At 53.2% G+C, this 14480-nt stretch overlaps 1 protein-coding gene and 1 long non-coding RNA gene across 2 annotated transcripts in view; one reads left to right on the top strand and one right to left on the bottom strand.

Moving 5' to 3' along the window:
- Positions 1–11845, bottom strand: part of kat6a (K(lysine) acetyltransferase 6A) — a 51086-nt gene extending 39241 nt beyond the window's left edge. Inside the window, 1 exon segment of the mRNA XM_029678466.2 lies at positions 10535–11845. Within this exon segment, the coding sequence (XP_029534326.2) occupies positions 10535–11194 (660 nt within the window). The 5' untranslated portion in view covers positions 11195–11845.
- The window catches only part of LOC115140234 (uncharacterized), a 34647-nt gene extending 21863 nt beyond the window's left edge, over positions 1–12784 (top strand). Inside the window, exons 2-4 of the long non-coding RNA XR_003865209.2 lie at positions 9328–10469; positions 10556–10738; positions 11837–12784. This is a non-coding gene — a long non-coding RNA (uncharacterized LOC115140234). The remainder of the gene's footprint in view (positions 1–9327; positions 10470–10555; positions 10739–11836) is intronic.
- The last annotated feature ends 1696 nt before the right edge of the window (positions 12785–14480 follow it).

Genomic DNA, 14480 nt, shown 5'->3' with positions numbered 1-14480 from the left:
TCCACCCCTGTCTGTGTGTGTGTGTGTGTGTGTCCACCCGTCTGTGTGTGTGTGTGTGTGTGTGTGTGTCCACCCCTGTCTGTGTGTGTGTGTGTGTCCACCCCTGTCCGTGTGTGTGTGTGTCCACCCCTGTCCGTGTGTGTGTGTGTGTGTGTCCACCCCTGTCCGTGTGTGTGTGTGTGTGTGTCCACCCCTGTCCGTGTGTGTGTGTGTGTGTGTGTGTCCACCCCTGTCCGTGTGTGTGTGTGTGTGTCCACCCCTGTCCGTGTGTGTGTGTGTGTGTCCACCCCTGTCCGTGTGTGTGTGTGTGTGTCCACCCCTGTCTGTGTGTGTGTGTGTGTGTCCACCCCTGTCTGTGTGTGTGTGTGTGTGTGTGTACACCCCTGTGTGTGTGTGTCCACCCCTGTCTGTGTGTGTGTGTGTGTCCACCCCTGTCTGTGTGTGTGTGTGTCCACCCCTGTCTGTGTGTGTGTGTGTCCACCCCTGTCTGTGTGTCCACCCCTGTCTGTGTGTGTGTGTGTCCACCCCTGTCTGTGTGTGTGTGTGTCCACCCCTGTCTGTGTGTGTGTGTGTGTCCACCCCTGTCTGTGTGTGTGTGTGTGTCCACCCCTGTCTGTGTGTGTGTGTGTCCACCCCTGTCTGTGTGTGTGTGTGTCCACCCCTGTCTGTGTGTGTGTGTCCACCCCTGTCTGTGTGTGTGTGTCCACCCCTGTCTGTGTGTGTCCACCCCTGTCTGTGTGTGTGTGTCCACCCCTGTCTGTGTGTGTGTGTCCACCCCTGTCTGTGTGTGTGTGTCCACCCCTGTCTGTGTGTGTGTGTGTGTGTGTCCACCCCTGTCTGTGTGTGTGTGTGTGTCCACCCCTGTCTGTGTGTGTGTGTGTGTCCACCCGTCTCTGTGTGTGTGTGTGTGTCCACCCCTGTCTCTGTGTGTGTGTGTGTGTCCACCCCTGTCTGTGTGTGTGTGTGTGTGTCCACCCCTGTCTGTGTGTGTGTGTGTCCACCCCTGTCTGTGTGTGTGTCCACCCCTGTCTGTGTGTGTGTCCACCCCTGTCTGTGTGTGTGTGTGTGTCCACCCCTGTCTCTGTGTGTGTGTGTGTGTCCACCCCTGTCTGTGTGTGTGTGTGTGTCCACCCCTGTCTGTGTGTGTGTGTGTGTGTGTCCACCCGTCTGTGTGTGTGTGTGTGTGTGTCCACCCGTCTGTGTGTGTGTGTGTGTGTCCACCCGTCTGTGTGTGTGTGTCCACCCCTGTCTGTGTGTGTGTGTCCACCCCTGTCTGTGTGTGTGTGTCCACCCCTGTCTGTGTGTGTGTGTGTCCACCCCTGTCTGTGTGTGTGTGTGTCCACCCCTGTCTGTGTGTGTGTGTCCACCCCTGTCTGTGTGTGTGTGTGTCCACCCCTGTCTGTGTGTGTGTGTGTGTCCACCCCTGTCTGTGTGTGTGTGTGTGTGTGTCCACCCCTGTCTGTGTGTGTGTGTGTCCACCCCTGTCTGTGTGTGTGTCCACCCCTGTCTGTGTGTGTGTCCACCCCTGTCTGTGTGTGTGTGTCCACCCCTGTCTGTGTGTGTGTGTGTGTGTGTGTCCACCCCTGTCTGTGTGTCCACCCCTGCCTGTGTGTGTGTGTGTGTGTCCACCCCTGTCTGTGTGTGTGTGTGTCCACCCCTGTCTCTGTGTGTGTGTCCACCCCTGTCTGTGTGTGTGTCCACCCCTGTCTGTGTGTGTGTGTGTGTCCACCCGTCTGTGTGTGTGTGTGTGTCCACCCCTGTCTGTGTGTGTGTGTGTGTCCACCCCTGTCTGTGTGTGTGTGTGTGTCCACCCCTGTCTCTGTGTGTGTGTGTCTCCACCCCTGTCTCTGTGTGTGTGTGTCCACCCCTGTCTCTGTGTGTGTGTGTGTCCACCCCTGTCTGTGTGTGTGTCCACCCCTGTCTGTGTGTGTGTCCACCCCTGTCTGTGTGTGTGTCCACCCCTGTCTTTGTGTGTGTGTGTGTGTCCACCCCTGTCTTTGTGTGTGTGTGTGTTTGTCCACCCCTGTCTGTGTGTGTGTGTGTGTGTCCACCCCTGTCTGTGTGTGTGTGTGTGTGTCCACCCCTGTCTGTGTGTGTCCACCCCTGTCTGTGTGTGTGTGTGTCCACCCCTGTCTGTCTGTGTGTGTGTGTGTCCACCCCTGTCTGTCTGTGTGTGTGTGTGTGTGTCCACCCCTGTCTGTCTGTGTGTGTGTGTGTGTGTCCACCCCTGTCTGTGTGTGTGTGTCCACCCCTGTCTGTGTGTGTCCCCACCCCTGTCTGTGTGTGTGTCCCCACCCCTGTCTGTGTGTGTGTGTGTCCACCCCTGTCTGTGTGTGTGTGTGTGTGTGTGTGTCCACCCCTGTCTGTGTGTGTGTGTGTGTGTGTCCACAACTGTCTGTGTGTGTGTGTGTCCACCCCTGTCTGTGTGTGTGTGTGTGTCCACCCCTGTCTGTGTGTGTGTGTGTGTGTGTGTCCACCCCTGTCTGTGTGTGTGTGTGTGTGTGTCCACCCCTGTCTGTGTGTGTGTCCACCCCTGTCTGTGTGTGTGTCCACCCCTGTCTGTGTGTGTGTGTGTGTGTGTGTGTGTGTGTCCACCCCTGTCTGTGTGTGTGTGTCCACCCCTGTCTGTGTGTGTGTGTGTCCACCCCTGTCTGTGTGTGTGTGTGTCCACCCCTGTCTGTGTGTGTGTGTGTGTGTGTGTGTCCACCCCTGTCTGTGTGTGTGTGTGTGTGTGTGTGTGTGTCCACCCCTGTCTGTGTGTGTGTGTGTGTGTGTCCACCCCTGTCTGTGTGTGTGTGTGTGTCCACCCCTGTCTGTGTGTGTGTCCACCCCTGTCTGTGTGTGTGTCCACCCCTGTCTGTGTGTGTGTCCACCCCTGTCTGTGTGTGTGTCCACCCCTGTCTGTGTGTGTGTGTGTCCACCCCTGTCTGTGTGTGTGTGTGTCCACCCCTGTCTGTGTGTGTCCACCCCTGTCTGTGTGTGTGTCCACCCCTGTCTGTGTGTGTGTCCACCCCTGTCTGTGTGTGTCCACCCCTGTCTGTGTGTGTGTGTGTGTGTGTGTGTGTCCACCCCTGTCTGTGTGTGTGTGTGTGTGTCCACCCCTGTCTGTGTGTGTCCACCCCTGTCTGTGTGTGTGTCCACCCCTGTCTGTGTGTGTGTGTGTCCACCCCTGTCTGTGTCCACCCCTGTGTGTGTGTGTGTCCACCCGTCTGTGTGTGTGTCCACCCCTGTCTGTGTGTGTGTCCACCCCTGTCTGTGTGTGTGTGTGTGTGTGTGTCCACCCCTGTCTGTGTCTGTGTGTCCACCCCTGTCTGTGTGTGTGTGTGTGTGTCCACCCCTGTCTGTGTGTGTGTGTGTGTCCACCCCTGTCTGTGTGTGTGTGTCCACCCCTGTCTGTGTGTGTGTGTGTGTGTGTCCACCCCTGTCTGTGTGTCCACCCCTGTCTGTGTGTGTGTGTGTGTGTGTGTGTCCACCCCTGTCTGTGTGTGTGTGTGTGTGTCCACCCCTGTCTGTGTGTGTGTGTCCACCCCTGTCTGTGTGTGTGTGTGTGTGTGTGTCCACCCCTGTCTGTGTGTGTGTGTGTGTGTGTGTCCACCCCTGTCTGTGTGTGTGTGTGTGTGTGTGTCCACCCCTGTCTGTGTGTGTGTGTGTGTGTGTGTGTGTGTCCACCCCTGTGTGTGTGTGTGTGTGTGTGTCCACCCCTGTCTGTGTGTGTGTGTCCACCCCTGTCTGTGTGTGTGTGTGTGTGTCCACCCCTGTCTGTGTGTCCACCCCTGTCTGTGTGTGTGTGTGTGTGTCCACCCCTGTCTGTGTGTGTGTGTGTGTCCACCCCTGTCTGTGTGTGTGTGTGTGTCCACCCCTGTCTGTGTGTGTGTGTGTGTGTCCACCCCTGTCTGTGTGTGTGTGTGTGTGTGTGTGTCCACCCCTGTCTGTGTGTGTGTGTGTGTGTGTGTCCACCCCTGTGTGTGTGTGTGTGTGTGTCCACCCCTGTCTGTGTGTGTGTGTGTGTGTGTGTGTCCACCCCTGTCTGTATGTGTGTGTGTGTGTCCACCCCTGTCTGTGTGTGTGTGTGTGTGTCCACCCCTGTCTGTGTGTGTGTGTGTGTGTGTCCACCCCTGTGTGTGTGTGTGTGTGTGTGTCCACCCCTGTCTGTGTGTGTGTGTGTCCACCCCTGTCTGTGTGTGTGTGTGTGTGTCCACCCCTGTCTGTGTGTGTGTGTGTGTGTCCACCCCTGTCTGTGTGTGTGTGTGTGTCCACCCCTGTCTGTGTGTGTGTGTGTGTGTCCACCCCTGTCTGTGTGTGTGTGTGTGTCCACCCCTGTCTGTGTGTGTGTGTGTGTCCACCCCTGTCTGTGTGTGTGTGTGTCCACCCCTGTCTGTGTGTGTGTGTGTCCACCCCTGTCTCTGTGTGTGTGTGTCCACCCCTGTCTCTGTGTGTGTGTGTGTGTGTGTCCACCCCTGTCTGTGTGTGTGTGTCCACCCCTGTCTGTGTGTGTGTGTGTGTGTCCACCCCTGTCTGTGTGTGTGTGTGTGTCCACCCCTGTCTCTGTGTGTGTGTGTGTCCACCCCTGTCTCTGTGTGTGTGTGTGTCCACCCCTGTCTCTGTGTGTGTGTGTGTCCATCCCTGTCTGTGTGTGTGTCCACCCATGTCTGTGTGTGTGTGTGTGTGTGTGTGTCCACCCCTGTCTGTGTGTGTGTGTGTGTGTGTGTGTGTCCACCCCTGTCTGTGTGTGTGTGTGTGTGTGTGTCCACCCCTGTCTGTGTCTGTGTGTGTGTCCACCCCTGTCTGTGTGTGTGTGTGTGTGTGTCCACCCCTGTCTGTGTGTGTCTGTCTGTGTGTGTGTGTGTCCACCCCTGTCTGTCTGTCTGTCTGTCTGTGTGTGTGTGTGTGTGTCCACCCGTCTGTGTGTGTGTGTGTGTGTGTGTCCACCCCTGTCTGTGTGTGTGTGTGTGTGTGTGTGTGTCCACCCCTGTCTGTGTGTGTGTGTGTCCACCCCTGTCTGTGTGTGTGTGTGTGTGTGTGTCCACCCCTGTCTGTGTGTGTGTCCACCCCTGTCTGTGTGTGTGTGTGTGTGTCCACCCCTGTCTGTGTGTGTGTGTGTGTGTCCACCCCTGTCTGTGTGTGTGTGTGTGTGTCCACCCCTGTCTGTGTGTGTGTGTGTGTGTGTGTGTCCACCCCTGTCTGTGTGTGTGTGTGTGTGTGTGTGTGTCCACCCCTGTCTGTGTGTGTGTGTGTGTGTGTGTGTCCACCCCTGTCTGTGTGTGTGTGTGTGTGTGTCCACCCCTGTCTGTGTGTGTGTGTGTGTCCACCCCTGTCTGTGTGTGTGTGTGTGTGTCCACCCCTGTCTGTGTGTGTGTGTGTGTGTGTCCACCCCTGTCTGTGTGTGTGTGTGTGTGTGTCCACCCCTGTCTGTGTGTGTGTGTGTGTGTGTCCACCCCTGTCTGTGTGTGTGTGTGTGTGTCCACCCCTGTCTGTGTGTGTGTGTGTCCACCCCTGTCTGTGTGTGTGTGTGTGTCCACCCCTGTCTGTGTGTGTGTGTGTGTGTCCACCCCTGTCTGTGTGTGTGTGTGTGTGTGTCCACCCCTGTCTGTGTGTGTGTGTGTGTGTGTGTCCACCCCTGTCTGTGTGTGTGTGTGTCCACCCCTGTCTGTGTGTGTGTGTGTGTGTGTCCACCCCTGTCTGTGTGTGTGTGTGTGTGTGTGTGTGTCCACCCATGTCTGTGTGTGTGTGTGTGTGTGTGTCCACCCATGTCTGTGTGTGTGTGTGTGTGCGTGTCCACCCATGTCTGTGTGTGTGTGTGTGTGCGTGTCCACCCATGTCTGTGTGTGTGTGTGTGTGTGTCCACCCATGTCTGTGTGTGTGTGTGTGTGTGTGTCCACCCATGTCTGTGTGTGTGTGTGTGTGTGTCCACCCATGTCTGTGTGTGTGTGTGTGTGTGTCCACCCATGTCTGTGTGTGTGTGTGTGTGTGTCCACCCATGTCTGTGTGTGTGTGTGTGTGTGTCCACCCATGTCTGTGTGTGTGTGTGTGTGTGTCCACCCATGTCTGTGTGTGTGTGTGTGTGTGTCCACCCATGTCTGTGTGTGTGTGTGTGTGTGTCCACCCATGTCTGTGTGTGTGTGTGTGTGTGTCCACCCATGTCTGTGTGTGTGTGTGTGTGTGTCCACCCATGTCTGTGTGTGTGTGTGTGTGTGTCCACCCATGTCTGTGTGTGTGTGTGTCCACCCATGTCTGTGTGTGTGTGTGTGTGTGTCCACCCATGTCTGTGTGTGTGTGTGTGTGTGTGTCCACCCATGTCTGTGTGTGTGTGTGTGTGTGTGTCCACCCATGTCTGTGTGTGTGTGTGTGTGTGTCCACCCATGTCTGTGTGTGTGTGTGTGTGTGTGTCCACCCATGTCTGTGTGTGTGTGTGTCCACCCATGTCTGTGTGTGTGTGTGTGTGTGTGTGTCCACCCCTGTCTGTGTGTGTGTGTGTATGTGTGTGTCCACCCATGTCTGTGTGTGTGTGTGTGTGTGTCCACCCCTGTCTGTGTGTGTGTGTGTGTGTGTGTCCACCCCTGTCTGTCTGTGTGTGTGTGTGTGTGTGTGTCCACCCCTGTCTGTGTGTGTGTGTGTGTGTGTGTCCACCCCTGTCTGTGTGTGTGTGTGTGTGTGTCCACCCCTGTCTGTGTGTGTGTGTGTGTGTCCACCCCTGTCTGTGTGTGTGTGTGTGTGTGTGTCCACCCCTGTCTGTGTGTGTGTGTGTGTGTGTGTGTGTGTGTGTCCACCCCTGTCTGTGTGTGTGTGTGTGTGTGTGTGTGTGTCCACCCCTGTCTGTGTGTGTGTGTGTGTGTGTGTGTGTCCACCCCTGTCTGTGTGTGTGTGTGTGTCCACCCCTGTCTGTGTGTGTGTGTGTGTGTGTGTGTGTGTGTGTCCACCCCTGTCTGTGTGTGTGTGTGTGTGTGTGTCCACCCCTGTCTGTGTGTGTGTGTGTGTGTGTGTGTCCACCCCTGTCTGTGTGTGTGTGTGTGTGTGTGTGTGTCCACCCCTGTCTGTGTGTGTGTGTGTGTGTGTGTCCACCCCTGTCTGTGTGTGTGTGTGTGTGTGTCCACCCCTGTCTGTGTGTGTGTGTGTGTGTGTCCACCCCTGTCTGTGTGTGTGTGTGTGTGTGTGTGTCCACCCCTGTCTGTGTGTGTGTGTGTGTGTGTGTGTCCACCCCTGTCTGTGTGTGTGTGTGTGTGTCCACCCCTGTCTGTGTGTCCACCCCTGTCTCTGTGTGTGTGTGTGTCCACCCCTGTCTGTGTGTGTGTGTGTGTGTGTCCACCCCTGTCTGTGTGTGTGTGTGTCCACCCCTGTCTGTGTGTGTGTGTGTGTGTCCACCCCTGTCTGTGTGTGTGTGTGTGTGTGTGTGTCCACCCCTGTCTGTGTGTGTGTGTCCACCCCTGTCTGTGTGTGTGTGTGTGTGTGTGTCCACCCCTGTCTGTGTGTGTGTGTGTGTGTGTGTGTGTCCACCCCTGTCTGTGTGTGTGTGTGTGTCCACCCCTGTCTGTGTGTGTGTGTGTGTGTCCACCCCTGTCTGTGTGTGTGTGTGTGTGTGTCCACCCCTGTCTGTGTGTGTGTCTGTGTGTGTGTGTGTGTGTGTCCACCCCTGTCTGTGTGTGTGTGTGTGTCCACCCCGGTCTGTGTGTGTGTGTGTGTGTCCACCCCGGTCTGTGTGTGTGTCCACCCCTGTCTGTGTGTGTGTGTGTGTGTGTGTGTGTGTGTGTGTGTGTGTGTCCACCCCTGTCTGTGTGTCCACCCCTGTGTGTGTGTGTGTGTGTGTGTGTGTGTGTGTGTGTGTCCACCCCTGTGTGTGTGTGTGTGTCCACCCCTGTGTGTGTGTGTGGGTGTGTGTCCACCCCTGTGTGTGTGTGTGTCCACCCCTGTCTGTGTGTGTGTGTGTGTCCACCCCTGTCTGTGTGTGTGTGTGTGTGTCCACCCCTGTCTGTGTGTGTGTGTGTCCACCCCTGTCTGTGTGTGTGTGTCCACCCCTGTCTGTGTGTGTGTGTGTCCACCCCAGTCTGTGTGTGCGTGTGTCCACCCCTGTCTGTGTGTGTGTGTGTGTGTCCACCCCTGTCTGTGTGTGTGTGTGTCCACCCCTGTCTGTGTGTGTGTGTGTCCACCCCTGTCTGTGTGTGTGTGTGTGTGTGTGTCCACCCCTGTCTGTGTGTGTGTCCACCCCTGTCTGTGTGTGTGTGTGTGTGTGTGTCCACCCCTGTCTGTGTGTCCACCCCTGTCTGTGTGTGTGTGTGTGTCCACCCCTGTCTGTGTGTGTGTGTGTGTCCACCCATGTCTGTGTGTGTGTGTGTCCACCCCTGTCTGTGTGTGTGTGTGTGTCCACCCCTGTCTGTGTGTGTGTGTGTGTGTCCACCCCTGTCTGTGTGTCCACCCCTGTCTCTGTGTGTGTGTGTCCACCCCTGTCTGTGTGTCCACCCCTGTCTGTGTGTGTGTGTGTCCACCCCTGTCTGTGTGTGTGTGTGTGTGTGTGTGTGTGTGTGTGTCCACCCCTGTCTGTGTGTGTGTGTGTCCACCCCTGTCTGTGTGTGTGTGTGTCCACCCCTGTCTGTGTGTGTGTGTGTGTGTGTGTCCACCCCTGTCTGTGTGTGTGTGTGTCCACCCCTGTCTGTGTGTGTGTGTGTGTGTGTCCACCCCTGTCTGTGTGTGTGTGTGTGTGTGTCCACCCCTGTCTGTGTGTGTGTGTGTGTGTGTCCACCCCTGTCTGTGTGTGTGTGTGTGTGTGTGTGTGTGTGTGTGTGTGTGTGTGTGTGTCCACCCCGGTCTGTGTGTGTGTGTGTGTGTGTCCACCCCGGTCTGTGTGTGTGTCCACCCCTGTCTGTGTGTGTGTGTGTGTGTGTCCACCCCTGTCTGTGTGTGTGTGTGTGTGTGTGTGTGTCCACCCCTGTCTGTGTGTGTGTGTGTGTGTGTGTCCACCCCTGTCTGTGTGTCCACCCCTGTGTGTGTGTGTGTGTGTGTGTGTGTCCACCCCTGTGTGTGTGTGTGTGTGTGTCCACCCCTGTGTGTGTGTGTGTGTGTGTGTGTCCACCCCTGTGTGTGTGTGTGTGTGTCCACCCCTCTCCCTGTGTGTGTGTCCACCCCTCTCCCTGTGTGTGTGTCCACCCCTCTCCCTGTGTGTGTGTCCACCCCTCTCCCTGTGTGTGTGTGTGTGTGTGTGTGTGTGTGTGTGTGCCCCTCTCTCTCCCAGCCCTGCAGCTGGTCACCAGTCTCTCTCGTCCTGGCATGATACTCACTGGGCCCCACGTGACTTTTCCCTGACCACCTCTTTTCCCTCTCTTTCTCCTCCTGCTGCAGGCCTGAGACAGAGGGCTGTAGAGCCCACAGCTTATAGGGCACTCCGCTGACCCTGCTTACTCCTGGAGTACACCACCACTACACGCTGACCCGGCCCCTGAAAGAGACAGTGAAAGCCGGACCCACTGACTGCCACAGCGATGCTACGCTGGTCGTCTCCCTCATGGTGCTTCTCTGACCTGTGGACGGATCTGTTCTACCTAGGGTTTCTCTTTCACAGCTCTCCGTCTGTCTGGCCAATTTGGCTACAACGTGTTGCTTTAAGTCGGTCATGTAAATCACACAAAAACACAACAGAGCTCAGAACTCTTTATCAGCTACGTCCCCTGCTTATATTCACAAGCTAATCTATGAAATGTATTAAACCATTTAAATGCTCTAAACTTACTTTTTTTTTTTTTACAAGGAACACGTGTCCACCTAAGTTAAATGTAGGAAAATATTTAGGTGCATGTGTGAGTAAAATGGTTGCACTGTAAGTCCCTGCATTTGACACCACTCACTCCAACAAAGACATTATCAATCAAACCACGCTGTGCAAACAGTGTGATCACTCAATAGGGAAGTTAATGCCCTGGAAGGAGTTAGAGGGGTGTTGTTTGTGTACTGTGCACAGACTGGTTAAAAATGAAAACCAGTTCAAGGTTTGACATTGTGGCTTGCCAAACTCTACTGCATGGCTGCCCGACCTGGCTACTAATTGCATGATATAAACTTACATTTTTGGCATTACATCTTCCCTGGCAGCCCTACAACCACATGGGAAACCACTTTATAAAATATAACTCTATCTCTGCTAAGATTGATTGTGTGCTGCCTTCAGCCTTCATTGTTTGTTTACTTCTACATGATCGTCACTAGACTTCAACCATCTCCCTGACCACCTTCCTCTGATCAAGCCATGGACTGTCCCACTGTCTTAGAGGATGCATGCTCTCAGACTTGACCTCTATTGGGTGACCTAACTAAGGCTTGGCTACTCATGATGTATCGCTTGTTTGTTTATTGCTTTTGAAGCGCTTTGAGATTTTTATAAAAAAGCGCTATAGAAATGTAATTAATTATCACTTATTCTTTCCACTGCCACAGGGGACAAAAATTACAGATTGCTCTTTTTACAGTTATCTGTTTTCACTTACACGGTAGGTTTACAGAGACATTACATTGTGTTTATATTTGAGAAAGTGAATGTAGGTGCATGGCTTACCTTGTCCTTTTCGTGTGGCAGCAGGCGGACAGGTGGGAGGGAGTCCAGTGCCACGGTGCCTGTCCCATCCAACTGGGAGCTACGGCTGATGAGGTGGAACAGCGGCCCATTCTTGGCCACCCTGCCGTGGGCACACGCCCGCTTCAGTGCCACTCTCAGCTGCTGGTGGAACAGCCCGGGCCCCATGGAGCCACTGCCAGACAGGTAGGCCGCCACATCACCCTGGCACTTGAGGAAGCGCTCAACACTTTTTAGAGTGGAGCCCCCTGGCTCATGGAGCCCCTCCAGGGAACGCTTGATCAGCTTATTCCAGTCCAGCCCTGGTTTCTTCCCAGAGCGATGGTGGCTACCTCCATGGCCCACATGCCCATGATGACCACCCCCTCCTCCACTGCTGCCCAGGCGGGGTTTGGGGAAGGCCAGGCGGCCGGGGTTCTCCGGATCCTTGTAAGAGTTGAGCCCCTTGTTAGAGACTTTGAGGATGGTACCATCCTTGACACTGAGCTCCAGCTGCTCCAGTATAGTCTTGCGGTCCAGCCCGTGGGACATGGACACAGCGTTGCATATCCTCTCCTCCGATGGCCGCTGCTTCTGCTTCTTCACCTTCTTGATGGCCTCCAGGATCCAGGTGGTGTACATTGGGTTGGCCAGCTTCACCATGACTGCGGCTGGAGGTCGCAATGACGACACACACACAAACACACGCCCGTAGCGGGCAAAGGGTAAGAATCCCGCGGCCCAGGCCGCCGCCTCCTCCTCCTAGCCCCTCTGTCCGAAGACTATCCTTTGTCCCGGGGCCGCACAGTGAGTCCCTCAGAGCCTGGTCCTGAGCAGCACGGCAGGGAACAGCTCACCATAGCATAGGCTCCCCCGCCAACCCACCCAATAAAGCTTGGTCCACCCACTACCCTCTCCCAGCAGTCAGTTAGCCTGGAGGAGAGCAGTGTCGTGGAGCAGCAGGTACTAGACTAACTCTGGAGCTGTGGTGGACCCACACACACTACAACAATAACACTTAGGTTTCTCCCACTACTGCCTGTTGCAAAGGGCCGAGGGACAAACGGCTACAACCTTGAAGATTCAGTCTCCCCTCAATGTAAATAAGAGTCTCTCAGTGTGATGTGGACACCTTGACTGTCATCTTTAGTTGAAGATCAGTTGTACTGTAAGGGTAGAATCAGGACAGTGGGGGAAAAATGTTTTCTGTAGATTATTGGAATAAACTCTTTTGCAGAAGGATGTAAATGTATTTAATCCGTGCAGCTCCACTCCTTCACCCTCTTTCTCTTCTTCGCTCTCCAGTGGTATCCACTTGTTCTCCGGCCGGGAAGGGGACAGATCTCTCACCCCAGGGAGCAGCGAGGGCTGATCACCTTCATGCAGTCAACTTCAGCAGAAAACACACCCTGCTGAAACAAAGGACACAAACATGGAAGGGTCAGAAAGTGTGTGCAAGAGAGAAAGCAGCAAGACGGTCACATTCTGCAGGCAAAAACAAAGAAAAACATCTTTAAGTTTTGTATTAGAGTTGAGGTAATTCTGCCATTTCAAAACATTTGCTCCCTTTAGTGCCTACTGAATGTAACCCTCAAAAGACATGTACTGAGACACTCAAACAACAGCAGCATGTAAACAAAGTCATGCTTGGCAACTAAACACAGAGACAGTTAGGGAGCACACATCTTGTATGAGATGGATACATGCTGCCTGAAGTCTAGATCAACATTACCTGACATGAGCACCGTTTATAACACTGAACATAACAAATACATTTAGGATGGGAAGAGAAAACCCTGAGCAGAGGGCATAGTTAGCTCAGAAAGACAGTGCCAGACTAGCGCCTGAGTAGGTAAACATCAGCCACTGGGATGATCTCTAATGTAGATATGGAGGTAACTTTACATTCTGTTCTCCATGTTTGTGTAAATGCAGATTCTTTTAACCACAAAACCAGAGCAACTCTCATAAGTGTCATAGTAAACACTACGGAAGAAAGCCCTACCTCCTTTATTTACATGTTATAGTATATTATCTTTATATACCTAAGAATTTCACAACATGGGCTCATGAATTGGGTCCGAAAACAGACATTGATAAAAAGGTCATAACAACAACAGCCCAGATTATGGAGAACAGGATACATTGTTGTTGAATTCTTGACATTATGATTTTGCTAAGCCACATGGTTCTCACTTTGAACAGCAAAACAAATCAACTAAAATAGCTAAATAAACGGAACACTACTAGCTATCCACATCTCATGTTTTCAGTGCTTTGGCTTGATTTCAGCAAGCATGCTAACGTTAGATATATTTGTATTCCATGCACAACAAACAAGATCTTGGATTACATTTGTGCAGTAGCTGATTAATATAGATATTTTTTTTGTTAAGTGACCTAAGGTAGCTAACGTTAGATGTGTTCGTTATCTAGCTAAACATCTGTCTCATTACTGGTAGCTAGCTATAGTAACCATGTTAACGTTAGCCATTTATTTGAAAACAGATTGGTGTTACCGTTACTATATAGCACAGTTAACTAACAGTAGTTAACGTTAGCTAGCTAGCCAAGCAATAGCCGAGTGTCTCACTTTCTCAACCTACTCCTCTGTTTACTCTCACTGATATGATAGGCAATAGGCTGTGTTGCTACAAACCTACCCGCGAACTGATATTGCTCATTGCTTGCTAAAAGTAACGAAATAGCTCAAAACAGTAACAACGTGTAGCTAGCTAGCTGTCTTAAGGAAACCAGCGCTTTGACACAATCAACAATGACAGATTCCTACAACGCCCGAGGATTCAAACAATAACACAGGCAACAACCACAAGGAACAATCTCATTTAGAATAGAATGGATGATATTCACGATGAGATCGCTGACTGCAAATGCACAATGTAAGTTGTAAACGGCCATAACCGTTATCGGGAAAGTGGCAAAATGACGACTTCATAGTGAATAATTTTTCAACGTTACAATATATGTTCTATGGCCGTTCGGCCTCCTTCGCCTCGGCTCTGGGTGGAAATATTTCCCGGCAAGACGCGTGTCTACACACGGCTACCTATCCCTCACCTTTCCTTACTTCCTTCCTGCATCACCCACCCACATAGTGCCTGCGGACTGCGATGCGGTGAAGACAAGGCCGTTGGAGCGAAGTAGGCCTCGGCTCGCCCCCTCCCTCCCCCCTCGCGATCTTCATCTCCCCGTACCCCGTTCCCTCTACCTCTCGCGTTTCCCAGAAAGCTACCACTGGTCCAGTTCGGGTTTCAAAAGGAAGCTCGGAGACCTTGTAATATCCTCTCCCCACTAGCCGCTACTCACCGGAATTTCGTGTCGAGTTGCCGAAGAGAATGTGCCAAAAATCCTTCGAATCCGAGACAACAACAAGCCCAAAAATGCAGCCAGAGACCAGAGGCTCCAAAGCTGACGCCATCTTTGAGTGAAACAGCAGCTCAGCTAGTGGGGGAGGGGGGAACAGTCGGGGCCAGGGACCGTCTGCGTCGTTCAAACTGCAAAGCCGAGTGGACAGGAAAACTCAATGCAAGGGGAGAGGGGGGAACAACGGAGTTGTAGCTGTGAGGGGTAGATGTCGGTTGAACACATGAAATGGAAGAAAGGGAGGGACAGATGGTGGAGCAGAAAAAAGGATAGAAAGGTGTTCTTGCTGTCTCCACTGGGCGCGCGCGCACACGGAGAGTGTCATTTAAGGGAACGTCTGAATTTATACATTTTACAGCTGGCTCGTGAGAGAAAAATCAAAGCAACTCAGTGTGGTTTTAAATGAGAGGGTATTTAAAGATCAAAGCGAGAGCCCTCTCTACACAGACCGGTAGGTTCTGCAATCTATTGTAGAGGCTCTATTATCTATTAGAGCAGGAGAATGAACCAGCAAAGATAAATATTGGAGGCGTGTTAGTAATATCCGAATACACTAGTATCACAA

The sequence above is a fragment of the Oncorhynchus nerka genome, linkage group LG13 (genome assembly GCF_034236695.1).
Source record: "Oncorhynchus nerka isolate Pitt River linkage group LG13, Oner_Uvic_2.0, whole genome shotgun sequence".
In the NCBI taxonomy this organism is placed as follows: domain Eukaryota; kingdom Metazoa; phylum Chordata; class Actinopteri; order Salmoniformes; family Salmonidae; genus Oncorhynchus; species Oncorhynchus nerka.
This window is presented reverse-complemented; position numbering and strand designations above follow the sequence as displayed.